Source organism: Mastomys coucha, unplaced genomic scaffold (genome assembly GCF_008632895.1).
Source record: "Mastomys coucha isolate ucsf_1 unplaced genomic scaffold, UCSF_Mcou_1 pScaffold1, whole genome shotgun sequence".
NCBI lineage: Eukaryota > Metazoa > Chordata > Mammalia > Rodentia > Muridae > Mastomys > Mastomys coucha.
In genome coordinates, this window is record NW_022196891.1 from 69,809,394 (window position 1) to 69,837,349 (window position 27,956).

The 27,956-nt window shown below is 50.0% G+C and overlaps 1 protein-coding gene across 1 annotated transcript; it reads right to left on the reverse strand.

The window, feature by feature from the left end:
• Window positions 1–1,687: 1,687 nt before the first annotated feature.
• LOC116103692 (sodium/potassium-transporting ATPase subunit alpha-2) lies at window positions 1,688–27,603 on the reverse strand. Its single transcript, XM_031390007.1, has 23 exons — window positions 27,472–27,603; window positions 23,000–23,104; window positions 22,759–22,818; window positions 20,620–20,823; window positions 20,053–20,166; window positions 19,690–19,824; window positions 18,279–18,396; window positions 16,254–16,522; window positions 15,202–15,400; window positions 14,980–15,089; window positions 14,643–14,777; window positions 13,736–13,925; window positions 13,438–13,613; window positions 9,798–9,934; window positions 9,200–9,350; window positions 8,926–9,094; window positions 8,567–8,721; window positions 8,102–8,225; window positions 7,761–7,906; window positions 7,454–7,584; window positions 5,239–5,340; window positions 5,004–5,095; window positions 1,688–3,679 (listed from the first exon to the last, which is right to left on the reverse strand). The coding sequence occupies exons 1-23, from the start codon at window positions 27,481–27,483 to the stop codon at window positions 3,651–3,653; spliced, it is 3,063 nt and encodes a 1,020-aa protein (XP_031245867.1). The 5' UTR covers window positions 27,484–27,603; the 3' UTR covers window positions 1,688–3,650.
• Between the last annotated feature and the right edge of the window lie 353 nt (window positions 27,604–27,956).

Below are 27,956 nucleotides of genomic sequence, written 5' to 3' on the forward strand. Positions count from 1 at the left end.
CACTATGCTAATCAGGTGTCCACACTAAGTTCAGCATCAATATGGTGACCTTCTGGGAGTGGGGGACCACCAGGTTGCCTAAGGAAGACTGAACCAGCCTAGGTCAGAAACAGCAGGTCAAAATTCCCGCACTGATACGGAGTTAATGCTTATGAATAAAACCAAATTGAATAGAAAAGAAATGTCAGGAATGCCAGCATTTTGAAGGCAGTCATGAGGGTTCTTCCCAGGAGATGTAATGTCTAATCTGATGTAAGAATGAGACAGGGAAGCAAGGCAGGGAAAAGAAATATGTTCTTGGTAGAGAATCCATCAAGAATCAAGGCCCTGAGGTGAGATCAAAGTAAATGTTAACCCGGTTTCATTTTTAACCATTACAAAGAAAACTGATACACACACACACACACACACACACACACACAGACACAGACACACATGTATACGTATATGTATATGTATATTGGAGACAGGGTTTCTCTGTGTAGACCAGGCAGGCCCCAAGCTCAGAAGTCCACCTGCCTCTGCCTCCCAAGTGCTGGGATTAAAGGCATGCACCACCACTGCCTGGCCAGAAAACTGATATTTTTAAAGGCACTGAGTGAGCGGCAGTCACCCTGACAAGCAGCACCACTGTGACTACAATGAGAGTTATAATCAAGGGTCCAGTACACAGCTTGGGCTGGAGCAGACTTCTCATGGTTACTCTGAGATTCGGGTGTGGGCTGTAAGAGTCTCCCTGTCTCCCATGCCCACTGACCCCTGTGGGAATGTACATCATCCTGTTGTTCTCGGTGCACAGTGTCTCTCCTTCTGCCCACATACACACTCTGTAAGGAGGTCGCTGACACCTACTCAGGTAGATTTCAAGGCGGTGTGCATTTTACTTCACTCCCTAAAGATGGCTCCATGTACAGTATCTATACTATTGGTCAGCACTGACTTGGCTGGTGTGACCCCAGTGTTAGCATCAGGGCCTCCAAAGCCTGTGGCGTCGCATGGGCAGGTCTCACAGACCTGTTGCTAGGGCAACAGCCACCATATTCCCAGAATCCATTGGGCTCACCTCCCACCTTTACCTGCGGCCACTACGTTAGAACCCATATATATATATATATATATATACATATATATATATATATACACACATATATATATATGTGTATATATACACACACACACACACATACACAGAGAACATTCCTCCATCTCTCGCTCTCTCTCCCTCCTCTCTTCCTGCTACTGCCCCCTCTCTCCCTCTCAATCAAACCTCTTACACGTGGAACTGTTTGGGCCTAGTGTGTGGTATGTTCTGACGCGACCCACCGTTCTAACACATCACCCAGAACAAAACTTCCATTCTAGGCCCCTAAGATTGGGAATGGACTGATTTGGTCTGAAACGGAAAAAAACTGAAATGCCCTTGCCTGTCATGGACCCATAGCCCCTCTCCACTGTCCTGGACAAACTCTTATGGCTCCTGGCGGGACTGGCTACGAGGATGAGGGTATATACACCTAACCTCTTTCCCTTCAGAGCACAGTCTGTGGCAGGGTTAGTTCCCTGCTACTCTGGACGTACAGTTGCCCTTTCTTTCGGTTTCCTTGCCAAGCCAAGTCCTTCCACGCATCCAGCACCACAGTCTGAGGGAAAGGTCCATATGAAGTATAGAAATCAACCATAGGAGCAGTTTCTCTTGTAATTTTTCATAAAGAAATGCAACTTTAATTATTTTCAAGTACATATATGTAGTGCCTCAAACTAATGTCTCACGGGAGGAGGTCGCCAGTAAGGATCTTGTAGATGTTCCTTTAACAAATATATCAGGACTGACAATAATTAGCCTGTTCACTTGCTGATTCTAGAGGGAGATTTCTAAAGTGCTTGAAAAGCATACTTTGAGACTAAATATGCCGCTCCTAGCAATATTGTTTATGCTTTTAATTTACCGAACAAATGACTTTATTGATTGTGCAAAGGTAAACTTTTGTTCAAAGTCAATGATCTCAAACTAATCAGGCCCAAATAAATATGGTGTCCTATTTAGACTTCCAACTGAAGGCCACACATGACTGACAAATTTCGGGGAATTTATGGTAAAGCAAAACTCCACCGTGATGAGACAGGAGCCCTTGGGCCTTGGCCTAATGCTTGTCTTGACCTTCATAGTCTCACCTCAAGCCTTCCAGTTTCCTTGCTCTTTCTCAGTTGCTTGGCTCATTCATCTAGGCGCCTCTATGCTATGGTTTCTAGGCCAGGCTTAGGGAATGGGCAGCTGTCTGAAGAGCAAAAATGTTAGGTGAGAAGGGAGTAAGGAAAGAAAACTCTATTCCATAGGAACCTGAAGCCAGCTTCCTGTCTCAAGCAAAGTGGGCACTTGCCTGGGTATAACGGCCGTGCCATCTGAGAGGTCAAAGGCATATAGGCCTCTTAAGAATTTCTCTTGTGTCTAAAGTTTCTGACAGCCTCATGGGCTATGATGATTCTGCATGTTCTTGAAAGGTGGGGATGTCCTGGGAACTTTGCTACACTGATTCCTGCCAATGGCCAAGAGATCCTTTTCCAGGACTAGCTAGGCGATACCGGAAATGACATAGGTTCAGCAGGTGTGCAGGAAACAGGAGGGAGTGAGAGAGCACGGGGAGAGTGGCAGCTAATAGGACTCTCAGAACATCATGAGGCCCAGAGAACTTACTGTTCTAAAGAGGGGGGGTGTTTCCAAGACTGTGTGGTTGAGATAGCTGGATCTTCTGTGACACCTGAGCCTTGCGGACAGGGAGGACCATTACCCAGGGGTCAGTGGGGCACTGGGCAGCACAGTGACCCCCTGGACTTGCCCTTACTGCTACTCTGACGAGATGAGAATGTGGTCTGCCGGTGTGCTAGTCTCTAAAGGCAGGACACAGAGCCAGAGCCCACCCCACCTACCTGGAGGCTGAAGATGACAAACCTGTGGTCACCACTCTTTCTTTCTTTGCTTTCTCCTTCAGCCAGCGCACCCCAACCTCTCCTTGCCAGCCCAGCTCCCCTCTGGTTCCTGACTGGCCCCGGCTGGGAGACAAACCTAATAGGCTGGGAGGCGGAGCTAATCTCTCCAACTGAGGGCTTCCTTTTCTGGCCCCAGGCTCTTGCACTCACAGAAGGAGAATTTTGTGTTTTCAAGGAGTGAGGGGGAGGAGCAGGGGAAGGATTCAGGGAGGGAGGGAAGGGAGGGAAGGGAGGAAAAGGAAGGAAAGGGAGGCAAGAATGGGAAGAGGAATGAAGCTGGGGGTCACAGACACTTGGTGGTCTGAAAGACTTTCCTCCAGGGTTAGACAGGATCAACCTTTGGGTGTTGATCTGTTTGAATAATCCAGGTGAGGGTGAAGGGCTAGGACACGGGGAGGGCTGGGGCGACCCCTAGGTTTTCAGGAAATGTAGCAGAGTGGGATGGGAAGATCTGAAGAGGCTGATCCCAACACTGAACTGTCCCAGGGTTCACAGCGGGACCTGTGGAGCAGCTGGAGCAGTCTCCTCAAGTTTATTTACCCCGAGCCTGCCATCTTAGTTCACGCAGTTGCCTCCTCCTGTCTCCCCAGCCCTTCCCTTCACCACGACCCCCAGCGACCCCTCCGGAGCGCCCCATCTCCCCCGTTCTTCCTTTGCCGTGGAGCTCAGTAGTACGTCTCCTTCTCCACCCAGCCTGTTAGAGAGATGGGATAAAGGTGGCTGCAGGAGCGTAAAGGAGGCAAAAGATCAACCCCCCCCCCCCAGGGCCTGAATAGCTTAGGGTTGATCAGGGCTTGAACAGCTGAGGTTAGAGAGGAGCAGTAGGGCAGCAGGGCAGAGGGAAAAGACAGCCCCGGCCTGCTGGGTGGGCCGTGTGTTTTTAACTGGGAGGGAGGGGACAAGTCTATCTTTGGGGGAGACTGGTATATCATTCAGTAGATGCTGTAAATGCCTCCCGGGGTTCCCCGGGTAACAAGCATCTAAGGAGGCAGCTGTCCCGCTGGCGCCACGAGGACTGACAGCCTTCATGTTTGTTTCAGAAATCAGATTTCAAATTTTATATGAAAACACCAAAGCGTTGGATATTGGGCCCATTAGAAAACCACACACACACACACACACACACACACACACACACACACTAGCCGGGCAGTGGTGGCACATGCCTTTAATCCCAGCACTTGGAAGGCAGAGGCAGGTGGACTTCTGAGTTCAAGGCCAGCCTGGTCTACAGAGTAAGTTCCAGGACAGCTGGGACTAAAAAAAAAAAAAAAGGAAACCACACACGAAAAATACTGGGCCACTGAACACCCAACACTGTTCATGGACAGTGTGTGGTTAGTAGGCCATCCATTTCAACCCAGCAAAATGATCAAAGAGGTGTGTACGGAAAATAAACCAGGTCTTTGTTGAGGCCTGGGAGTCAGGAGCCCTGTGTTCAGATTTCCTTACCTTATGATCCTAAACAAATAAATCACCTCTTTTTTATCTTTTTTTATCAGCAAGTATGTAGATGATTAGATGACTTTGAAGGGCCCTTCTAACCTGACAGTTCAAACCAGCGTTTCTAGAACAGTAGTTCTTAACCTGTGGGTAGTGTGACCTCTTTGGGGGTCACATGACCCTTTCACAGGTCAAAGCAAAAACTCCACTGCTTGAAGTCAAGACAAGTACTAGGCCAGGCCCAAAGGCCTCCCAAGGGCTACTGTCTCGCAGGTGGCATATCAGATATCCTGCATATCAAATATTTACATTACGATTCATAACAGTAACAAAGTTAGAGTTACGAAGAAGCAATGAAAATAACAGTATGGTTGGGGGTTCACCACAACATGGTCGCACAAAAGGGTCGCACCGTCAGGAAGGTTGAGAACCACTGCTCTAGAGGAAAGTGGAGGCCTTAATGAACCTTAAGGTAGATGGGATACAGGATATACAGGAAAAGGCCGGGGTGGGTATGCTCGGGGCTCCTGGGACCTTAGGTCAGACAGAGCTCTCTGTAGAGCGGACGTGCTTACCCCCAGGATACCGCCGTAGGATGAGCTTTCGGACTTCGTCATAGATGAAGATGAGGAGACTGTAGGGAAAGGCGCAGAACCACCACGTGACCCTGGAAGCAACAGAGGGGAGCGTCAGGAGCTTCGGAGGGTGGCACAGTGTCACGTAGGTAGAATTAAAGTCAATCTTGGGTCCTAGAAGGGGCCCACGATTTCTCCGCTGTTACCACTCCCTCAGCCCTAGAGAGACACTCACTTGAGTGGGTACATTCGCAGGGCCACCCCCATACCAGGGCAGTAAGACAGGAAGGCAGCTAACGCTGTCTCTTCTAGCAGCCCAAAAATCAGGATCTTGTTCCTAGAAAGGAAAGAAGGCAGGTAGCTTTGTGAGAGGATATCGGGAGGGAGAGTTTTAGGGACACCCCTGAGGACAAAAGGGAAAGGAGTGGGAAGAAATGTGAGGAAGGGCTCTTCATCCAAGTCCTTGACAAACCTCTTCTCATGCTTTCTGTAACCAAAGGAAACAAATATTCTCTCCTGCTTGTTCTGTTCACCTCTGATTACTGTCTAGTATGTGTGTGTGTGGGTGTGGGTGTGTGTATATACATACATACATACATATATATATGTATGTGTGTATATATATATATGCTCATTAATATATGTATATGTATATATGTTCATTCAATAGTTATTTCTTATGTAACTCTGTGCCAGAGATGTCATAGTCAACAGGGGCCTGTCCACAGGCAATATATAACATTGTCATTGTGCTAAGCCCATGGGCTGGGAAAATACCATCTTCCCAACAAGCTGTCTTTATAAGCTCCTCTGGACAGAGCCCACGGATGCCTTCTGTCTCTCAGCATCTTTTTCGACCTGTGTGGTCGCTTATCACAGCTGCTGAATGAAGAGGATGTTTGTGAGCTACTGATCCCAGCCAACGCTTGCTCCTGTGTCACCACACAGGAAATGGTTAACACATATTCTCTGCGTCAGAATTTAAAAGCGGGACACGGAGCAAAGTGCTGAGGGGCAGTTTCTGGAGTCAGATCCGTCAAGCCTGTGGCTGGCTTCGCCACTGCCTGAGTTTGGGTGATTGATGAGTGCTTAATTTCTTGGAGCCGTGTGCTTGCTCTCTACATAGAATAAGGAGAGAAGAAGACAAGGTTACAAAACGCATGAGACGGAGGCTGAAGAGGACATAGGAGCGTCTCATTGCTCCTCTTCCACACAGCCCACATTTTAATGGATCTTTTTTCGTCTCTCAATTTATGCTTGTTAGTGATGAATGTATTAAAATTTATTATAAATATTCATGGGTTCCAAGCAGAACTGGATTAATATGCTGTCACTGTCTTCTTGGGGCTTGTCTAAAGATGACCCAATAGAAAACCTGGCAGATTCTTGCAAGTAAGAGCCTGGTTTCGTTCTCTTTTTGAAATGTAGCTGAGAGTATCCCTGAGGTCCACTAACAGTTTAGAGACAGAAGGTGAGGCCCAGGCACTCTGAGGCTGCCTCTGACCAGGTGGTTTGTGGGTATCAATGCTGCTTCTCGTGCTTAGCCAGAGTCATGTTGTTTCGTTATTTGCCACTCTGTGGACTTAATCAGTTTGGCTCTGTCTCTACTTCCTGTGTTACCCACATACTTCCTTATAGGTGTCTCATACAGGACTGTGCCTAATTTCTTAGATTTCCTGGGACAAAATTCATTTGGGGAATAGTAGCCTTTGTTTATGGTAGGGGAAATAAAAAGAGCCTGGCTCTTTCAGTCCTCGGCCCCTATCCGTGTTAAAATCACAAGTGGACGAGGTGACAAACGTACGCATGACAGGTGAGATACTACGGTGTGGGGTCAAGAGACCAAACCAGAGAGCCCCGAGCAGCTGAATGGCCTAACCATTTAACCTCGGGGAACTTCTTGCCCACACAGAGTGCAGTGCAATGGTACCCACCTGGAGGAGCCGTTGTGAGATTAGAGTGAGATGCTTGAGTCACTGCATGGCTTATGGTGCCACACTGTAAGAAGGCCTGAATATGCCCCTAGGCAGATGCAGCACACAAGATCAGTGCTATAAACCCGGCTACCTGCCAAGTGATGGTGTGGAGTACAGGAGACCTGACCCAGGATTTAGAACTGGGGGAAGGAGGTGGCTAGGTGCCATTTAGCTAGGGAATAGGGGAGGAAGGGAGGAGGAAGAAGGGTGAGAAGAAAACAAGGAAGATGAACATGAAGGTAGGAAACAAAGTAACAATGTTACTCGGAGCAATGTTATAACTCAGTAGAAAGAGTCTTGCCATTCTGTCAAACGTGACTGCGGTTAAAGTCAGTTGTTACAACCAGACATTTCCTTAGCAAACCTGAGCCCTGGGAGCTATGGTGAGCTGGTGTTGGAATCCTGGCCTATGTGGGTTGGTGACCATGTGTAGAGGACTCTGACTGGTAGGGACCGGTTGTGGTAGGTGCTCACTTCATGCCCTGTTGGAACACGGAGTTGCGACGGGTCTTGCAGATGATGAGGTCGGCCCACTGCACAACCACGATGCTGGCAAAGAAGGCCGTGTGGCATGTGAACTCCACCACCTTCCGCTGCTCGTAGGTCTGGGCGGAAGAGAGGGAGGGATGGTACCAGCAAACAGCACGCTTTAAGCAGTTGTCAAACCCAACACTTGGTCCATCTTCTCTGCCCCTTGGCTGCTCCTAGCCAGTTCCTGCCAGGGCCTCAGCCTCAGCCCCGCCCCTTCTTGTCTGCGGCACACATACACAGCCCCACTCACCCACTCTTGTCCATAGCTGTCCTCCAGGTCATTGGTAGTTCGATCATCCCAGTCAAGCCGGATCCCTAGCAGCCGAGAGGGTAGAAACCCGTTCTCTGCCAGTATCACAAAGTAGGTGAAGAAGCCGCCCAGAGCCTGGATCATGCCTGAAAATAATTGTAAGCAAAAAGGTGGGACCTGAGTAGAGAAAGGGGCAGGAAAGGGCCATCCCTTGGGGACAGAGATGGAAGTCTCTGGCTCTCGGGGAGCTGGACTCTTTCCGGACATGTCACTCATCTGTCTCAGGAACTAGAAGCACCCTTTGGTGGGGGGAAACCCTCCCGAGCCCGGGCTGGGCGCACCAATCTGTCCGTAAGCCATGCTGATAAGCCTCTCGTTCACCAGCTTGTCTGTCTGGGAGTTCCGGGGCTGCCTCTTCATGATGTCGCTCTCAGCTGCTTCGTAAGCTAGTGAAATGGCAGGGACCTATACACACGGGACACCAGGAGGAGAAGGTGTCTGAAGAGGTCTGCGGAACTGCTCAGGGAAGCATCCACAGAATTCAGGGTATTGGTATATAAGATCCTGTTATTACTAGGGACGTTGCTAAGGAGCGGAGTGCTTGCCTAACACGAGCGAGTCTTGGGTTCAATCCCTAATACTACAGTGTGGTGGAGAGAAACTTCCTCCAGGCCTGTGCTCCAGATCTGCTGTCTACTGGACAGGACCTGGTCAGATGCCCTGGTGCAGCTCCTTTATCTGCTGCTCATCCCACCCCTATTCTGTGGGACTGCCTCGTCTGGCCCGACTCCGCCCCCTGGCCTCACCATATCTGTGCCGAGGTCGATGCAGAGGATGGTCACAGTGCCCAGGGGCAGGGGGATATTGGCAATGATGAACAGCAGGAAGGGGGTGATCTCGGGGATGTTGCTGGTCAGGGTGTATGCGATGGACTTCTTCAAGTTGTCAAAGATCAGGCGGCCTGCAGAGAGGCTCTGAAGGCATCAGGGAGATTTAGAGGGACCCTCCCCACCCTAGCCCCTGAGCTGCGGCTGGCTGCTCATTTTTTCCAAGAGGAGGGTTTAAAGCTTAAAGCAATGTGGGATCTTAAGAGTGAAAGCCAGAGGAAGCAGAAGGTTTGGCTTCAGACATCCTGGATGTCACGAAGCCCACACAGCTTCCTCACCCTCCTCCACGCCTGTCACAATGGAGGCAAAGTTGTCGTCGAGAAGGATCATGTCAGCCGCCTGCTTAGAGACATCAGAGCCAGAGATGCCCATGGCAATGCCGATGTCAGCCTTCTTCAGCGCAGGGGAGTCGTTCACCCCGTCACCAGTCACTGCTACAATGGCTCCCTGGGGAGGGCATGGGGGGAAGACACCAAAAATGCTTGAGAGCAGAGTCCTTGCCTGTCTAGCTCCTGACTTTACCCTGTCTCTGCCTCTTGCTGTCTTGCTCACCTGCCTCTGACACCCCTCCACAATGATGAGCTTCTGCTGAGGGGAGGTCCGGGCAAACACAATCTCCGTGTGGTCCCTGAGGATCTCATCCAGCTGCTCTGACGTCATGTCCTTCAGGTCCGAGCCGTGCACTACACATGCCTTGGCTTCTCTGGAGGGTAGGGGCAGTGAGCTGACCATCTACGCTCATGCGGGTCCTGCTACCCCTCCCTGCCCACTGTGTGCCTTAGCTCCTCTGGGAGGTGGGACTCCATTATTGCCTCTGTGCTCCCTTCTGTGAAGCTGAGTCCTGCTATTTCTCTCAGAGGAGACATTACATCCTACCCATGCAAGTATAAGTGATGTCTGCTAGGCAGATCCTATCCCTATAGCAACCCCTGCGGTGTGGACAGCATCTCAATTTCATAACTGAGAAAATGGAAGATGAGGGCTGCAAGATGTTTCCAAGGTGACACAGCTCGTCAGTGGCACAGCCTAAACACAAGCTTGTCTGAGGAACCAGCCATTGGGCTGTCAACGGGATATTCCCAAGGGACACTCAGGGCCTCTCTGGGAGATGACGTGTTGGCCAGCAATGGGGTCTTTGTAACGGCCTCACCTGGGATTGACTTGACTCACAGGAATGTTGAGCCTGGCCGCAATGTCCTCCACAGTTTCGTTACCCTCTGATATAATGCCCACACCTTTGGCAATGGCCTTGGCTGTGATAGGGTGGTCCCCAGTCACCATGATCACCTGACAGGAAGGAGAAGGCAGAAAGAAAAAGCAGTGTTGGTTTCCCCTCCCCATTCCTTTCTCCAAATTATGTAAAGGTAAACTACTAGGGGTGTGTGTGTGTGTGTGTGTGTGTGTGTGTGTATGTTTGGCAGTAAGGGCAAGAGACAGAACAAACTGGGTTCAGGCTTTAGAGGGAGCATGTTTAAACAGACAAAAAACCATCTATGGCAGACTGACAGGTTGATGAGGGTCCCTTGGCAGAGGAGAGTCTGTGCTCTTCCCCAACCCAGTCTGTCTGTCTGTCTGTCTGTCTGTCTGTCTGTCTGTATTTCTCTCACTTGCTTGCTCTCCCTCTCCTCATCCTTCTCCCCTCCCTCTTTCCCCCCTCCTCCAATATCTCTAGGACAAGATCTTGAGGTATGCAGCCCTAGCCAGCCTCAGACTCCCAGGATCCTCTTGCCTTTGTCTGTCAAGGGCTGGGATTTTGTATGTACATTATCATGGCTGAGTTGTCTGGGAGATTGCTTTAGGAGTTTGGATATGTGGAGACGAGACAGTCAGAGCTGGACAGGTACTTCTTTTAACAGCTTTCCTTCTTCTATTATTTTATGTATATGGGTGTTTTGTCTGTCTGTCTGTCTCTCTGTGTACTTTATATGTGCCTTGTGCCCTTGGAGGCCAGAAGAGGGCCAACCGTGAGTTGCCTTGTGGGTCTTCTGAAAGAGCTGTTGTTGAGTGCTCTTAATGGCTGAGCCACCTCAACAGCTTTTAGCAGCTCCCCTGAATACAGTTAAGAAGACCAAAGTTTTGTGAGCATTCATGGTTTCTTCAGGGTCACAGGAACCCAGAAGTATCTCCAGTGGCCACTGCAGCAGTGCAGTGGGTAGAGCAGGGCTAAGATGGAGACAGTGTCCAGCTGCTGAAACCCTTGCTCGTTTGTTTCCAACTGTCCTGCATAGTATGGGGGTGGGGGTGGGGGTGGAGGCAAGACTTGCCTTCGCCAGGATAATTAGTGTGTTTTTACTGTTGCACAATACAGTGAGTGGGATGAGAAGGGCGTATGCCTGGAAAGAGGCTATTATCAGCATAAAGTGAGCCAAGCTAGCAGAGGACAGATTTGCATATGTGGGCTTGGAGAAGAAGTCCCACACATCTGAAGCAAGACACACCTCTTCAGGCCCTACTGCCTTCTCTCCCATCCCTATTATTAACCTGAAACTAGCCCCCACCATACACACAAAGTTCCTCCCTACTGAAACACAAGCATCTCTTCAAACCTCGCTGTCCTTGACTTTCTAACTTATGGAAACCCTTCACTCTCTTGGTTTCTGCACCTCCTTCCTCTCTGCCCCAGTTGTACCCTTACTCCATTGCGTGCTCGTCCAAGCTTCCTCGGGGTGGCAGAATGGAGCAAGCCCTGGCTTTGGACGGGAACACTTACCAGCTGTTGGAACCTAGACAAGTCCGTGTTCTGTTTCAGCACAGTGGAGGGGGGTGACCCACACCATCCCAGGCTGGCTTTATGTAGACCAGAAGTGTTAGCTGTGTCCTACCACCCGGCCTCCCTCCCTTCTCTTTCTCCACTTCCTCAGAAATGTTGGTGAACCCTTCTGTACCTTTTCTTTGACTCCTGTTTGCTTCCTGAATGGTGTAATAAAATACTCTAATAAACCGTTAGTTTATACTCACATGCTAATGAGATTTAAATCCCGTCTTGACATTCTTTCTTGAACTCTAAACTGTACTCCAACTATCTCTTAGATGTTCATCCCTTCTACCCTTATAAATGTTTCAAACTTAAGGTCCACGCTGAAATCCCATCAGCCCTCCCAGCATCCCTCCAGTTCCCCTCCCTCTCTTAGATACCATCTGTTCTGACCATCCTGTCCTGTTCTCTCTCATATCTTTGTACCCCACGCCCAGCTTGCTCACTAACTTCTCAAATTGCTTCTCAAATGCAACTATGTGTCTCTGTTCCCTGTGTCACTGTCCTGTTCTGATCCTCATCTTTGCCCGGGCTATTGTGCACCTTTAATCTGTCTCCTTGTTTCTCCAACTACAGCTCTTGCCCACATCTAGTTCATCTTCCATTAGGTAGCCTTAAAGCTATCTCTGTGACATCTGTGGCCTTCTGGGGCACACAAGTCTGGCATTTAAATGAAATCCTTCCAACTGGCCCTGACCCAATGTCTCACTCCTAATTTCCAGTAGTTCCCCCATCTCTCCCCTGCTGACCCACACAGCTCCTGCTAGTATAGGCACATCTGGGTACACCCTGTTCTTGCTATGGCTCCCCTTCCTTTAGAGCCTACTGAATCCTCATCAGCCTTTAAGGCCCAGGTCAAATATCATCCCCTTTGCTAAACCCTGTCTAATTCTCTGAGGTGGAATTAACAGTTCCCAGTTGGTTTTCCACAGAGACCTTGCCCAGCCACTGTGCCATTGCTCATCATGCCGAGAGGCACCTGACTGGGCAGAAGGAGCATGGCTCCCAGACAAGCCAACTGGGCTCCTATTCCCAGCTCACCTCTTACAACACTTCTATTTTGGGGAAAGCTATTTACCTACTCTGAATTTCTCCATGTTTGTTTTTCAGTGGGGGTAATAATGCCTATTTTCCATACTGAGTTCTTAGTGCGGTCACAACACACACACATATGCATTGCACCGAGTCTTCTGGTGTGATGGTTAAGAAATAGACTGCCTGGTTTCAAATTCTGACTTAGCAACTTACTAGCTATGTGGTCTTGGCCTTGCTACTCTGTGCGTCAGTTTCTCTCTCTGTGTGTGTAACAGGGAGATGTAGGCACTTACTCAGAAGGCAGCCATGCATAGTGCTTAGAGCAGTGTCTGATGCATATAAAAAAAATTAAAATAACTTATTATTAGGGCATTTGACCAGTAGGTACTTAATGGCCCCTAACTCTGTGACGTGTTTAGAAGCATCCCCACCCCCCCTTTTGGGATACAAAGACTTGGCTCTCAGGGGACAAGCTGAATTGCATGGTTTAAAAAATAAAATGTGAAAGTGATGGTGACCGGAAGAAGAAGATGTCAGGGACTGAGGGCCTGATGCACGCTGAGAAGCAATAAGTATTTTCTGGATGAAGAATAAACCAAACAAGTAAACGAGAGTCATCAGTGAGAAATGACTGACCACCCTTGGACAAGAATTCAGTGGGGGCGGGGAGAGGAGGATCGTGCGTGAGAGAGGAGACTATGGAGCGGTAAGAGGAGTTCCGTTCCAAATGGATAGACTGAGCAGCAGTGGGCCAGTCAGATAACCAAGTCTTCCTGCTAGGAACGCAGACTGGTGCTTACGAGACGAGAGGGGGCGGGGCACACGGAGTGCTCTCGTCAGGCACACGCCTTTCCCTGCAGATGGGTAAGTCCTCTGGGTCAGCGGGAAGGAGGCCACCAGGAGCCTGTGTCTCCTCGGGACAGCAGCTGTTGCAGTCCCTTGACCTCTGGCACCAGGCATACAAGGACACGGGTGGGATGGGTAGGAAGGAGGCCAGTACCTTGATGCCTGCGCTTCGACACTTGCCCACCGCATCTGGCACGGCTGCTCTGGGGGGATCAATCATAGACATGAGCCCCACAAAGCAGAGCTTCTCTGTGGGAAAGTTCAGCTCATCCGTGTCAAATTTGAAGCCCCGAGGAAACTTTCCCGACGGCAGGTTCAGCTGACAGAAGCCTGAGGAGGAGCAAGAGGGAGGAGTCAGAGCCCCAGAGTAGCTGCCTGGTTTGCCTGCGGGAAGCTAGAGACACCACCAAGGCTCTGCCTTCTTAGCCGCGCTCCTCTATCTGCCTTCTTACCCAGCACTCGCTCTCCGAGTCCTCCCAGCTCCATGTAGGCGTTTTGAAAAGCATCTTGCATCTCCTTGTCAAGAGGGATCTCCTTGCCCTGTACCAGGATGGTGGAGCAGCGGTCCAGGATGCGCTCTGGGGCGCCTTTCATCACCAGCACATGGCTCTGTGGGCTGTCTTCCCTCTCGTGGATGGATAGCTGGGAAGGGAAAGGCGGTTACAGAGGGAGCCATATAATCGTGGTAGTTCTGTTGCTTAGCACAGGGTCTGATAGCAGCTGCTTAGAAAGAAAACCTTCCTTAATAATGTAACTCTTATCGGTCAAAGATTGTCAACAAAAGAGAAACTGTGTCTGGAGGGTGTTTGTTTATGATCCCGAGTCTTAAAACCCGTGGAGTTCTATGGAGTCGCTTCCATAGAACAGTGACTCATTAAACAAATAGGCATTAAGATCAGTCAGGATAGCCATTGTGCTAGGTAGGGGTTGGATGGCTTTCATTAGCATCCCCTGGTCCCCAAGGCCCTGGGGACTTTCCCTCCATGGTGCATGCAGAATAGAGCTGAGGCTATTCTTGGCATGAACAGGTTGGCTGAGGGATACGGTATGGAAATTATAGAAGTGTGTGTTAGTTATTTGGACGGCAATGTTGGAGGACCATTGCCAGAGGACAGGCGTCTATCAGAAGAAGAGAGAAGGTGATAAGCTGTGTGTAGGAAGGTTTGCCTGTTAGAGGGTGAAGCAACCAGGCCAGCTGTCCTGGGATTGACCTGGGAGTACATGTTCCTCAGATGTACCCCATCCCTTCCTTCTATTGAGTCTCCGTAGGCTCACTTTCCTCTATTGAGTCTCTATATTCACCCACTCTCCCCATTTTTGTCCCCCTTTTCTCTCTCTGTCCCAGCGGGCCAGCCAGACCTGGTATTTGTTGGTGGAGTTGAAGGGGATTTCTGCCACCTTAGGATTCCTGTCCCTCATCTTCCTCACTGAGCCACAGGACAGCTCGATGCACTTGAGCAGAGCTGACTCAGAGGCGTCTCCAGCTGTGTCCCGCTGCCAGAAGAAAATAGAATTCAGTGTCCTGGTGGGGGAAGGGAGAGGATGGAGGACTGAGGATGGAGGAGACAGAGCATCAGCTGAGGTCACCAAGGCAGTGGCAGGAGGTGAGAGGGAAAGCTGGGTATCTATCTGCAAGGGCACTTTGGAAACGTCCCCCTAGCACATCTGTGTCTGCACTCACTGGCTGGCCCCCTACCTTAGACACAGAGATGTTCTCCTGTCCGGCCTTGAAGACGGCACGATTGCAGAGACCGGCAATCCGAGACAGGGCCGTCCACGTAGGGGACCGTTTGTCAAAAGTGGCCCCTGGGAAGAAAGGAGGGAGAAGCTTGGCTCTCCATCAGAGCATTTTCACACCCTGGTCTCCCTCTTCTACGAGGGCCCTCTTCCCTTCACCCTTTCCGGGGCACCCAATCACCAGACTGATCTTCAGTGGTGTCAGCCTCATGGATCTGGTTGTCAAACCACATGTGAGCCACTGTCATGCGGTTCTGGGTGAGGGTGCCCGTCTTGTCTGAGCAGATGGTGGACGTGGAGCCCAGGGTCTCCACAGCCTCCAGGTTCTTCACCAGGCAGTTCTTGCGAGCCATGCGCTTGGCTGTCAGCGTCAGGCACACCTGGCAGACAGACAGGAGAATTAAAAGTGCCAAGTCTAGAGTGACATGTGTCTATGACTCTTCCCCATTCGGAAGCTCTAATCCTTTTCCATTAATCCCACTCACAAAAGAGTGGGTGGGCCCTAGCAGGAAATATCCACAGCTCAACTGCAGGCGTGTTAAATAAGTTCTCAGGCAGGATCTGTAGTAAAATGCCCGGAAGAAAGTTGAAGATAGCTGACTCCAGAGCAGGTACAGAGATGTACCAACCACCCACATGGAAGGAACAACAGAAACTGTGGAAGAAAATGGGTTCCTCTGAGGGCAGCAAGGAGGAAAGCTGAGGCTGGGGTTTGACAGCCACTGAGCTGCTGTGAGGCCAGGAGAACCAGGATGGTGACACATCGAAGTGTCTGATGAAGGACAGAGGGCAAGAGGATGGACAGACATATTCATTTCAGCAGCAGCAGAGGCAGCAGCATTAAGGATGAGAGCTGAGAAATGTCAGTGGATTTGCTAGTTAGTCACTGGTGACCTTTGAAAGAGTCTTTATAGCACATGAGACAGGATGAACCCCAGACTGCATCGGGAGACAGGCACACAGATGGTAAGGAACATGACCATGACAAGCCCCCAAGGAGAAATTGAATGCTCAGATGCAGCTCAGCCCCCCCCACCCCCCTCCCCCGATTTTCAACTTCAAACTCTCAGGCATGCCCTGAACAATTTCTGCGTATGACATCTTCTATGTGACTGCAGGGACCTGAAGGGAAGAACATTGCCGGGAAAGCAATAAGAACTGTCTGTATTGAATAGGGAGAAGGCCCACAGCAGGCGGGACGGCACTGGTGTTGATTCAGTCTCATCCACTTACAGTCACGGTGGCCAAAAGCCCTTCGGGCACGTTGGCTACGATGATGCCGATGAGGAAGATGACTGCCTCTAGCCAGCTGTAGCCCAGGATGAGGGACAGAACGAAGAAGGAGACCCCCAGGAACACAGCCACCCCTGTGATCAGCTGAATGAAATGCTCAATCTCCATGGCTATGGGCGTCTGCCCCACCTCTAGGCCAGAGGCAAGAGTGGCTATGCGGCCCATCACTGTCCGGTCACCTGTGGCAATTACAATGCCTCTGGCGGTGCCTGTCATAAAGGAAAGAACAGAGGGTGAATACCCCGGGCTTGCCAATGACTGACGTCTCATCCTGACTGACGTCTCATCCTATTTTCTTTTTTTTAATTTTTTAAAAAAGATTTATTCATTTATTTTATGCATGAGTACAGTTTCTACCTTCAGACACACCCGAAGAGGGCGTTGGATCCCATTACAGATGGTTGTGAGCCACCATGTGGTTGCTGGGAATTGAACTCAGGACCTCTGGAAGAACAGAGCTATCTCTCCAACTCCCTCATCATATTTTCTTTCTTTCTTTCTTTTCTTTTTTTTCTGAGACAAGGTTTCTCTGTGTAGCCCTGGCTGTCCTGGAACTCACTCTGTAGACCAGCCTGGCCTCGAACTCAGAAATCTGCCTGCCTCTGCCTCCCAAGTGCTGGGATTTAAAGACGTGTACCACCACTGCCCGGCCAGCAAATCAGTCCTATATTAGGTATTTTTCAAAAGCATATGATAAACAGAAGTAAATTACTTATTGGTTTTTGTTGGTTGGTTGGTTTAGTCTTAAGATTTTCCTGGGCCAGCAACATAGTTCAGTGTCTAAGGGTTCCTACCTGCCAATCCTGATGACCTGAGTTGGATCCCTAGAACCCCCATGGTGGACAGAGAGAACCAAGTTCTGCAGGTCCTCTACATGTGCACTGTGGCATGAGTGTACTCACTTACACACACACACACACACACACACACACACACAATTATGATTTTTTTTTAACTAAAAAATCCGAAGATCTTATCAATGTAGACTAAAATAATCTTTTACTCTACATATTTACATCTATATATTTATTCTATATATTTATAATCTATAAAACAATCTTGTGATTATCTAAAATATATGACATTACAGGGGCCTTTGGGAAAGGATGTGCAGTACCCTGGGAAGAACTTGCAGGTTGAAGTCAGCCAAATCTGGGTTCAAATCCCATTGAACCCTTACCTAGGAGTCAGTCGTTAAATGGGCTAACTGCGACTATCGCCGTCACGCAGCAAGCATGCAGCAAATATGACTTGCATTCTTTCTCTGTCCTCTCTCCAGAGCTAGTCGCTGCATAAGCAGTGAGGATACCTTATCTGACCTTTCAAATGCATCCGGTTATGGGAAAGCTGTGATAAATCAGAATCCCAGTACATTAAACATTTAGGAAATTTAATGTGTAGTGATTTTTATTGTAATTCCGACTCTCTGAAGGAAGGAAACAAGCCCAAAGACCCAATGTATTGAGGAGAAGGAGAGGCATGGAGCTGGGATGCAGGAACGTATTCGTATTTATTACCACCTTGGGAGAGGTCTATGGTCCATGCACACCTCTCTCTCTCTCCTACCATCTCTTTCCCCTGGATGCCTTCCCAGAGTCAGTCCTGACTCAGCTCACTGGCTGATCCAGAACCACCGGCTCCAAGACCTCACTTGACTCCCATTCTCCTAACAGTTGGGGGAGGGGACATCTTGACTCACCATCTGAGCATTTTGTGGCCGGCTTTCAGTCTGGGGATCAACAGAACTGAGAGCTTCCGGTAGAGAGGTGACTTCCTGCAGAGTCGGTCTGCCCTTGGCCAATGCCCTGCTCTCCAGAGATGACTACTACCGCAATGCTTAGGGCCCTGTGCCCTCAAAAGCCCTTTATATGCAGAGCTTTAGCCAAACAAATATAGCTTCAGGAGTCAGCCCCTTCCCTCAACTGTGCTGGGATGAAGAGCTCTCTTGGGAGGCTAGCATCTCACCTTCTACACAGTTGGTAGAGAAGAAACAGATATTGCGGGTCTCCAGAGGGTTCTCATGGGTGAACTCAGGGGAACGGGTCTGGGGCTCCGACTCCCCTGTTAAGGATGAGTTATCCACCTGAGGAGGAAGAGGTGTGGTCATTAAACTAGCAACAGCAGCAGCAACAGCTCTGTGTGCACCCAGCCGTCTCCTGAGCCAGATTCAACACCCTCCCCCCCAAATCTTCATGACAAGAGGGACAAAATTACAGTTGCCCTCATCACATATTTATGGCATTACTCAGCTATCATCCCGGCTTTGCTTTAGCTGACTGAGACTTCCTGACTTATTTTTATGTCTTTGGGTTATTTACGTAACCCACACGGCCTTTGTTTGTTCACCTGTAAAGTGGGGAATGTAAGCAGGGTCATTGCATTGCACAACCCCAGAGACACCACCAAGGCTGTCTGTAACAATGCTGCCTCCCAGGGTTATCAGGCTGTGACAGATAGCGGCCTTCTGTAACTACGTCATCTTTTTCCAGACACCCTCTCTATGTAGGCAGGCTGGGTAGACCTTGAACTCTCTGCATCTTCCTGCTCCCACCCTGTGGGGGGTGGGGTGGGGCTTAAGATTACAGGTGTGACCCACCACACCCAGTTTCTGCCTCTTTCTTTCCTTAAACTTTAATTTATTATACATCTCTGTAGCCCAGGCTACAGAGTGAAATTAGATATCGTGTCTAAAGGCTTCTATCATGGAAATGGTATTCAATATACAATGGTTATAAAGTGGCTAGGTCAGGGCTGGAGAGATGCCTCAGCGGGGAGCACTGACTGCTCTTCCAGAGGTCCTGAGTTCAATTCCCAGCAACCACATGATGGCTCACAACCATCTGTAATAGGATCCGATGCCCTCTTCTGGTGTGTCTGAAGACAGCTACAGTAAATTATACTGGAGTGAGCAGAGGTCTTGAGCTCAACAGCAGCCACACACATGGTGATTCATGGCCATCTATACAGCTACAGTGTACTCATATGCATTAAATAAATAAATAAATAATTTTTTTTTTCCGAGACAGGGTTTCTCTGTGTATCCCTGACTGTCCTGGAACTCACTCTGTAGACCAGGCTGGCCTTGAACTCAGAAATCCGCCTGCCTCTGCCTCCCAAGTGCTGGGATTAAAGGCGTGCACCACCACTGCCCAGTGGTTAGGTCAAAGAAGTCCCAGGGCACAGAGCATATGTATCACATATACACAGAGGTAGCATGTAGCCATCATATGCTACAAGGAGGTATAGCTGGGAGGTACAGGGGAGACCTTGATGTTTACAATCGGATTTTTTTTTAAAAAAAAAAAACTTTAAAACTCTCAAGTGGGTCTCTCTTAACTGTACAGACCCAACACTCGCTCCGGGTGACCCTCCTCACCTTGCAACCGTGGGAAGAGATGATCCGGAGGTCAGCAGGGACACGGTCTCCACCCTTCACTTCTACCAAGTCTCCCACCACGACTTCCTCCGCATTGATCTGCATCTTCTCTCCCTCTCGGATGACCAGAGCTTGCTGTGGAAAGGCCACGAACCCATCGTGAATTGTTCCATTTCTACCTTTGCTCTCCAAGAAGAAACTCGCTCCCACACCCTTAGTGACAAAACCGGCTTCTGGCACGGAGAGCTCATAAGGGCATTTTCTGCCGGTCTTCCTTCCACCTCAGACCACAAGACAGAAAGAGAGGGACCATCTCAGAAACCTTATGCCCCAGCTTGGATGGAGCCAGTCCCTGCCACCTACCTGAGGCACCATGTTCTTGAAGGAGTCCATGATCTTGGAGCTCTTCGCTTCCTGGTAGTAGGAGAAGCAGCCGGTGACGATAACTACGGCTGCTAGCACGATACCTAGATATAACTGGTTAGGAGAGAGAGTTTGAGGGACCTGCCGTTTGTCACCTCTGGGGGGGTGTGACACTTGGGACCAGCACCCGGAGTCACCCTATGTGGGATGCCCATCCTTCATCTGAGCTCAAGCACGAGGTACTGAGTACCTCCCCCAGTCTCCTAACCCACACTCCTAGCATTGAAGGGGCAAAGAAGGGAGTTCCCATGGCTCTGGCTTTTCTAGGCGTGGAGACCCAAAAAGGATACAGACCAGCCTATTAGTGGTAGGAGTATGTGGAGGCTGTCTCGCTCATGGATGCCACGCGTGTTGGAGGGTGCTTCACAGGTCTGTAAAAGCCTTATCAGCCTGAGGTACCGACTGGGCCTGTGATTTTGTTCCCTGAGCCCTCCCATCACCTTATTTGGGGTTGTGAGTTAGAGAGCAGGACTATGAGCTGGTTCAGGGGTCACGTGCGTGGCTTACATTATCGTTGGATGGTTCGTCCTCCATGGCGGCCAGGATGCCGTAGGCTAAGAAGCAGAGGAGTGCCCCAATCCACAGCAGGATAGAGAAGCCCCCAAAAAGCTGACGACAGAACTTGACCCACTCAGGAGTTGTCGGGGGTGGAGTGAGGGCGTTGGGTCCGTCTCTAGCCAGAATATCCTGAGCTCGCTGGTTGGTGAGGCCCTGGAGAGTGAGGAAAGGTGTAGGGGTGGGTAGAGGGAACAAACCCGACCCTCACCACATCTCTGGGCATCTTGGAGAATCATGTTCAGCTGGAGGGAGAAGATTCTCCTTTGGTTGGAAGGGGTGAGACCATCATGAGGGACCACACAGAGAAACTGGAGTCTATAATGAGACTTGGGCCTTGGAGGCTAAAATGGACTATCACTGTGGCTCCACCTTGGTTATTCTTGGGTTGAAAGATGTTTTTGTTGGGACAGCATGCATAAGCACACCGGAAAGATTCCTTGTCTGACCACCCTCCTTTCTTCCTGCAGAGCCTTCCTTTCTTCAGGGCTCCAGGGAAAGCCCCACAGCTTTGACCTTGAGTGTCACGGAGTTTTGGCAATCACCTATCACTTTCCGGAGAAAGCCTAGCCAGGCTCGCTACTCTTTGATGTCGCCAGGCTAGATCAAAGGGCTCTTTCTGGATCCAGGCTGTCCCCCATGCTTGATTCTAGAGTGGTGTTTACTATATTGCACTGGCCTTCTGTTTGTGTGGTTTTTTGTTTTTGAAATGTTTGTTACTGACTTGGAGCAGGAACCACTTGTTACTGATCTTCATGTCCTGTGTTCACCTACTTTATGTGTGAATCTTAAGCTCTGACTGCATGTCCGGCCCTGGGTAGGATGGAGAGACAGGCAGGATCAACAAAGTACCCACCCACAATCTAAAGAGGAAACCACAATAATAAATATACAATGATGCCAAAGTGTGGAAACCGCATCATCGAAAATAAAGTAAGGTTAAAGAATGGGAGCATAGCAGTTTAAGAAGAAAGACAGAAAGGAGTGGGTCAGGGATATTGACTATAACATTTTGTATCTTTTTTTTTTTTTTGAGACAAGGTATTGTTTAGCTTAGAAGTTACTTTATAGCCCAAGCTGGCCTTGGACTTATGGCTAGCTTCAACAATTTTTTTTTTTTTTTTGAGCGAAGATCTCAAAAGTTTGTCTACCATGGTCTTGAGCTCTTGGGCTCAAGTGTTCTTTCTGTTTAGCCTCCAAAGTACCTAAGACTACAATTGACCACCATAGCACTTAGAAGAGTTTTTTAAAACTAAGGATTGAATTTAGGGCATCATTCAAGCTACACAGCACTCTACCACTGAACTGTATATCTGTAGCCCTCTTTAATTTGATTTTGTGGGGTTGTCCACCCCAGCCTTGAACTTGCAATCTTCCCTGCTTTAGTCTCCTAAGTAGCTGGGGTAATAGGTGTGTGCCAGAGCACCTATCTTAGAGGAGCCATTTAAAATAATTTTTAATGATGAGTTCTTCAATCTGCTGTGGCCTGAATTTGTTTATATAATCCAGCTCATCCCAGGACACTTTATGGTCAGTCGTCCTGAGGGAGAAGAAATGGAGTCATTTTGGGAAAGGTAGCCGAGCACACTTGGGAGCACGGGGTTAAGTGGGGAGCACGGGCCCGGGGACAAATCCAGCAAGTCATTCTCCCTTTCTGAGTCTCCTTGCTTTAATAAACAGGCTGACAGTGCCTGACACAGCTATAGTGAGGATTAAGAAATGTCTGCACTGCATCTTATTACAGAGCTACTGCTGTAAGCAGGAGCCGGTGAGCATTATAACAAAAGGGATGAGTCACCTTGCTGGTCTACGCCTGTCAACTCTGAGAGCAGTTGTGTGAAGAAGAGCACAAAGCCTTGCCAAGGTCTAGGCCCAGGGTTCTAAGGAATTCTAGATTCCAGGTACACAGGGAAAGAGGGGGAAGCAGGGGCCCAAAGTCTACTTCTGGCCTTGCCACCAACTAAGCCCATGGCTGTAGGTAAGTCTCTCATCTCTGGGCTGCTTCCCTCACATGGAAAGAGGGCTGTGTTCTAGTTTGGGGGCTCTCCCTCCTGAAGCTGCCTGCCTCTCTCACCTCATGGCTCCACTCACCTTAGACAGATCCACTTGGTATTTTCGGCCCAACTCATCCAAAGACAGCTTGTGGTCATCCTAGGGAAGGAGAAATGGATACACTTTGGGAAAGGAGGCTAGGCACATTTCAGGGGACAGAATTAAGTGGGGAGCACGGGCTTGAGTTCAAAGCTCCTTTGGGTGCTCATGGTTGCTGGTGTGTGGCTGGCAGAGCAGAGCTGCTGCTCCATAGGCCTGCTGCAAGCACTGTAGTTCTTACCATGGCAACCTCCTTCTTCAGCTCATCGAGCTCCTTCTCTTTCTGTTTCTTCTTGCCACCCCCATTCTCCGCAGTGGTGGCGGCAGGTGAGTACTCACGCCCTGCCTGAAAAAGGAAGAGAGGGCACAGATTGTCAGGGAGACTGGGTGGAGCCTGGTCACACCAGCCACTGAGGATGTGCTGCCTTTAGAAGCAGGGCACATTTTGAAAACGATCATTCGATGGTATCCGAGGGGACTCTGGGAACAGGCAGGGATTCAGTTGATGGCTAGAGTACCCTGTAGGAATGCCTGCCTACTTTAGAGAGAAGCGCTGGATAGAGTAGAAGTCCCAGGAGGGAAGAGGAGAAGCAGGCTTGGTGGTGGAAATGGAATGGTTAGAGATGATGGACTGAGAAAAGCTAAGAGGGATGGGTTCAAGTATGTCGTCTATAAAATGGGAGCCCAGGGTGTGCTGAGAACCCTCACCAGCCTGCTGGGCAGGCTTGCCTGGGACTGGACACAGGCAACTCATAGGACTTGAAACTCCAAAGCAAGTTCCCTTTGTCAAGAAATATATATGAGAGTAAATAGAGATCTGAAGTCATGTAAGTCAGGGTCAGGCTTGGGCCACCTGTCCAGGTCAGCACCATGTTTTTAATAGTGATCTTTTGAGGCCCCCGTTTACCCTTCTCTTCAGGGCCACTGCAGGTTTTCAGGGTCACATAGGAGCTTCTTTGGGGAGATGGTGAGGATTCTTCATTCAAGTGGAGGCAGCCTTGGAGCAAGGGGCTGAGTGGGGGCTAGGAAAGGCCTGGGGTTATTGATCATGTACAAAATACTGTCATCTCCCACTGCGTCTCTCCACCTCCCTCAGGATATAGAGGGCAGCTAAGTTTCTGCCTGGTCCCTTTGGCTCTTCTACGGGCTCTAAAGGCTACACTGAGCTTTCAGGAGTTGGTTTTTGACGCTGAGGTTACGGTTTGTGTTTTCCGTAAAGAGGGAATGAATACCTGGTAGAAAGGAGAGTTCTTTCTCTCAGGAGGGGAGGCTGCTTGTTTATTTTGTTTTTCAAGATTATGTATTCGGGAAGCGTTTTTTGTTTTTAGTCGGGTTTTTTTTTTGAAGCAGCTTTTTGGGGGACAGCAAAGGTGAATGGAAAGGAGAGGAAGTTCTCACTCATCATCTACCCACGGACAGCCTCCCTCTACATCAGCCTCCCTCTGCATCAGCCTCCCTCTGCATCAGCCTCCCTCTGCATCAGCCTCCCTCTGCATCAGCATCAGCCTCCCTCTGCATCAGCCACCCTCATCATTAGAGTGATACATTGTTTCATTACTATCTCCCAGTGGCCAGGGCTGATACTTCTTGTAGTGAGTGTTCATTCTATGGCTTAGGGCAAATGCAGATCAGTATGGACCTGCCAATTCACCAGCATGTGGCTGTGGTCCTCTGAGTCCTCGGTACTCAGAATAGCATAATTTCACCCATCGGAGTCAGAGCAATCTGGGGGGATACGGCAGCTGCTGTGATGCTAAGGAACTGTAAGCTTAGCACCTTGGGTAATAGAATTCTGTCCAGTGAAATCAGGAGCAATGCTGGGCTTGGGACATACAATACGAGGTGGGCACTTGTTTCAGGGTGCAGTGACCTAGAAGATGTGCTGTGCTCAGAAACTGTGTTGCTCAGACACGCTCCATTTAGAAAAGGAAATCGACCCATCATGCTTTCATCTGTATCTGAAATACCCATGAATGCAATCTGGTCTTGAGCTCCCGAAGGCCAAGCAGCTCAGGGAAACTGAAATGGCCATCCAAAGGAGTTGAGAAGAACTCAGAAATATTTCTACCTCTCCCTTCCCCGGGTGCTGCAAGAGGCTTCACTGAGTTGGGTGAATTGAAAGGTTCTGTGCTCTAACAGGCTTGGGGAGGCTGGGCTGGAGAAAGGGTAGGAAGCCACCATGGGATTGAATTCGACAAAGCATCTACACAGACTTCAGTATGGTCCTTGGGTGGGTTTGAGGACTGGGTGGCTTGGACTAGAGGCCCGAGCAGCGGAGTCCAGGAAAAATCTCTGCACATTTGATATCAAATAACAGACATGAAAATGAGAATCAAATGTCCACTTATGGAGCTGGGACTGGTGGCCTATCTGTATTCCCATAATACGGGAGGTGGAGGCCGGGAGACTGGAAGTTGGAGTCCAGCCTGGGCTACATAGTGAGATCTTGTCTCAAACAAGCAAGTACACGTCTCTGAGAAATACGCTGGCTCTCACATCTTGGATTGTGGCTGAGCTAAATAACTCCATGTGGCTCTTTCTCTTCCCGGCTCCCACCCTGTTCTCCCATAAGTGCAAAGCTTGGGATGCGATGCCCTTCCCCTCCTCCTGTCCTGGCAAGGATCTCAGGCTCCATGGCCAGGAGCCTGTGGAGATTTGGGGCCAGTGGCTGCCCAGGGAAGAAAGAAAGAGGAAGTAGGGACCCCCTCTCTCCCCCTCTGCCCTTCCCTCCCTCTCTCCCCCAGCACAAGTCCCTCTCTTTGGTTCTCCAGTGCTGTAGGAGAACAGAGAGTTCTTTTTCAGAAAGCCAGAGACTGGGACAAAGTGGGGGTAGTTGGAAACCAGCCAATGCTCCCCCCAACCCCCCACCTCAGCCTCTGGAGGAGGCTTGGCTCCCTCCCACCAGTGTGATTCCTTTCCCCAGCTCCCACGCTGCCCTTCACAGCCACATAGCTGTAGGCTGGAATGGAGGTGAAGGAGACCACGGAGTTGAGTGTGGGGAGTGGGATTGCCTTCTGCAGGGCTTTCCTGGTAGGCAGGACTCTGAGCTCCCAGACTTAACCCAGTTTTTTCATGCTAAACAGACCAGACCAGCAGACTCACACACAGCCACTAGGTTAGGGGTGCCACAGGTTATGGACTCAGTAAGGATGCTAGGGGAAAAGTTCCGAATGGGGAAGCCAAGGTCAAATTACTTTCTAAGTAGAAAGAACTCTGTGAGCTGGGTCTGCCTTTTTCTAAGGTAGAGCAGGGTGGAGGGGTGTCTGTTCTTTCTTTCTACTTAGATGGAGGTATGGTATGGCTTGCCTGACCTGGTTGGCCCTGGCCTCTCAGAGGTTCTGCCTCTCAGCTGGATCTGCCCTTTCTATGGGGAGCAGGAAAGATATCGCTGACGGTCCCAGGACAGTGCGCCTTCTTTTGACTATGACTCTTCCTCAGGGAAACCCATCGCCCACAGATGGTTCCTAAGGGCGGGCTCACAGCCCTCACCATACCCCCACCACCCATGCTCAAAGGCCCTTCGTTGGCAAATTCTCCTGCTGAAACATAGTGCTGGTTCACCCATGAAAGCCTGCAGCACTATCCTGGGAACACACTGGTGTAAGGCTGTGGACACATGTACACATGTACACACACACATACATACATACACACAGATGCATGTATGCACACACCCACGATTCTCTTCTATTTCCAGTTCCCACCCTAGCTCTGGACCCCTGGTGTCCAGGATCAGAGTTTTTTTTTTTTTTTTCCCAGCTGTTCAGCTTCGTGCAATAACATGTCCTTGCCTGACTCCTCCTTGGACCCAGAAATTGGCTCACAGCACCCTGTGGCTCTGTCTCCCTCACATTTTGCAATGGCCTGTCAAGCCCTTTCCCTCCGTGCCCTCTTTCACCAGGATTCCACAAAAGGAAAGCTGCCGGGCACAGTATGGAAAGGGATTGGGTCCCTTTTCTTCATATGGGAATTTCATTTCCAAGACTTGGAAGCCTTGTCGTTGCTCGCCCAGACATGGCTGTTAATCTTTTCACTGGCAAATCCATTGCTTCAGAATGCCATGGGCAGGGGCCGTTCTCAGCAGCCTTTGGAAAGGTCCCCAAAGTCTATGGCCTGGAGCCCAGGACGGTGTTGCTGGGGACATCCGGAGGGGTGCTGGGGTGAGGGTTGGGGATACATCTTCATGCTCTCTCTGTCCCAGCTGACTCTGGCATACAGAGCTCTGAGAGTTGATGTAACAAACTGCTAGGTGGCTCTCGGAGTGGGGTGCTCCATGGCTCCTTTCCAGCCCCAGGCTGGCCCCTGTGCTCTTGGGCTAAGGACCTCAGAGCAATAGATATTTTCAGTGGGGTAGCAAGAATGGCAGAAAGCTAACAGTGTCAAAGATCTCTTCAGCTGGGAAGCTAGGGACTGTGGAGAGAGAGGAGGGATTTGGGGAGAGAGGATGGGTGGGCAGAGAGTTAGGGAGGTCTGGAAAGGCACTTGGGTAGTTTCTGGGCTAGTTGTGGGAGAGGCAGAGAGCAGCGTAGCTGCAGAGCCTGCCAGTCCCTAGGCTCATGAGCAGCACCGTGGAATGAATCCACAGGCATGTGCAGTCTGGAGACTAATTCCAAGTTCAAACCATCCCACGCAGTCAGTCTCTCACCCTCTCTCCAAGTCCCATTTCTACTCCACCCTCCAGAGAGTGGCCCCTGATCTTGGAGGGATACTCACCCCACGACCCATCTTGGGGCAGAGTGGCTGAGGGGACCTAGGCTGGAAAGGTCACCAGGAGGATCCCAAGACCACACTGCCTGTCTGGGGCAGCTGGAGACCCTGGCAGACAGACAGAGACAGTCTAAGCAACAGGGTAGCTTTAAATAGGTCCCTCTCCCCCTCACTCCCGCCTTCCCCTTCTGGGGAAAGAAACGTTTGTTGAAACTGGATCCCTGAGGACTCCTCCCCTCCCCTCCCGCCCCTTTAGCAACTTGCCCAGCTGATGGTCCTGTTTTGTCCCTGGTGTGTCCCCCCTCTCAGCTCCTCTCAGCATTTCCCCATCCCGTGGCAGCAATAACCAAGAGAGAAGCAAGGGGAAAGGAATGGGGAGGGGGCAGCAGGAGGAAGGAGAAGGGGCCCCTTGAGGGCCTCCAGCTCAGGGTCCGAGGACTAACTGCCTATATTTCCAGGTGAGGAAGCAAGGCCATAAGAATTCAGCAATC

Bases quoted from the DNA above. Each gene is read 5' to 3' on its own strand.
- LOC116103692 (XM_031390007.1), bottom strand. The intron at 18,397-19,689 runs GTGAGGAGGGTC...CTTCCTCCTCAG, and splicing joins TCTCTTCCCACGGTTGCAAG to GTGGATAACTCATCCTTAAC. The intron at 9,935-13,437 runs GTACTGGCCTCC...CCTTCCTGTCAG, and splicing joins GTCGAAGCGCAGGCATCAAG to GTGATCATGGTGACTGGGGA.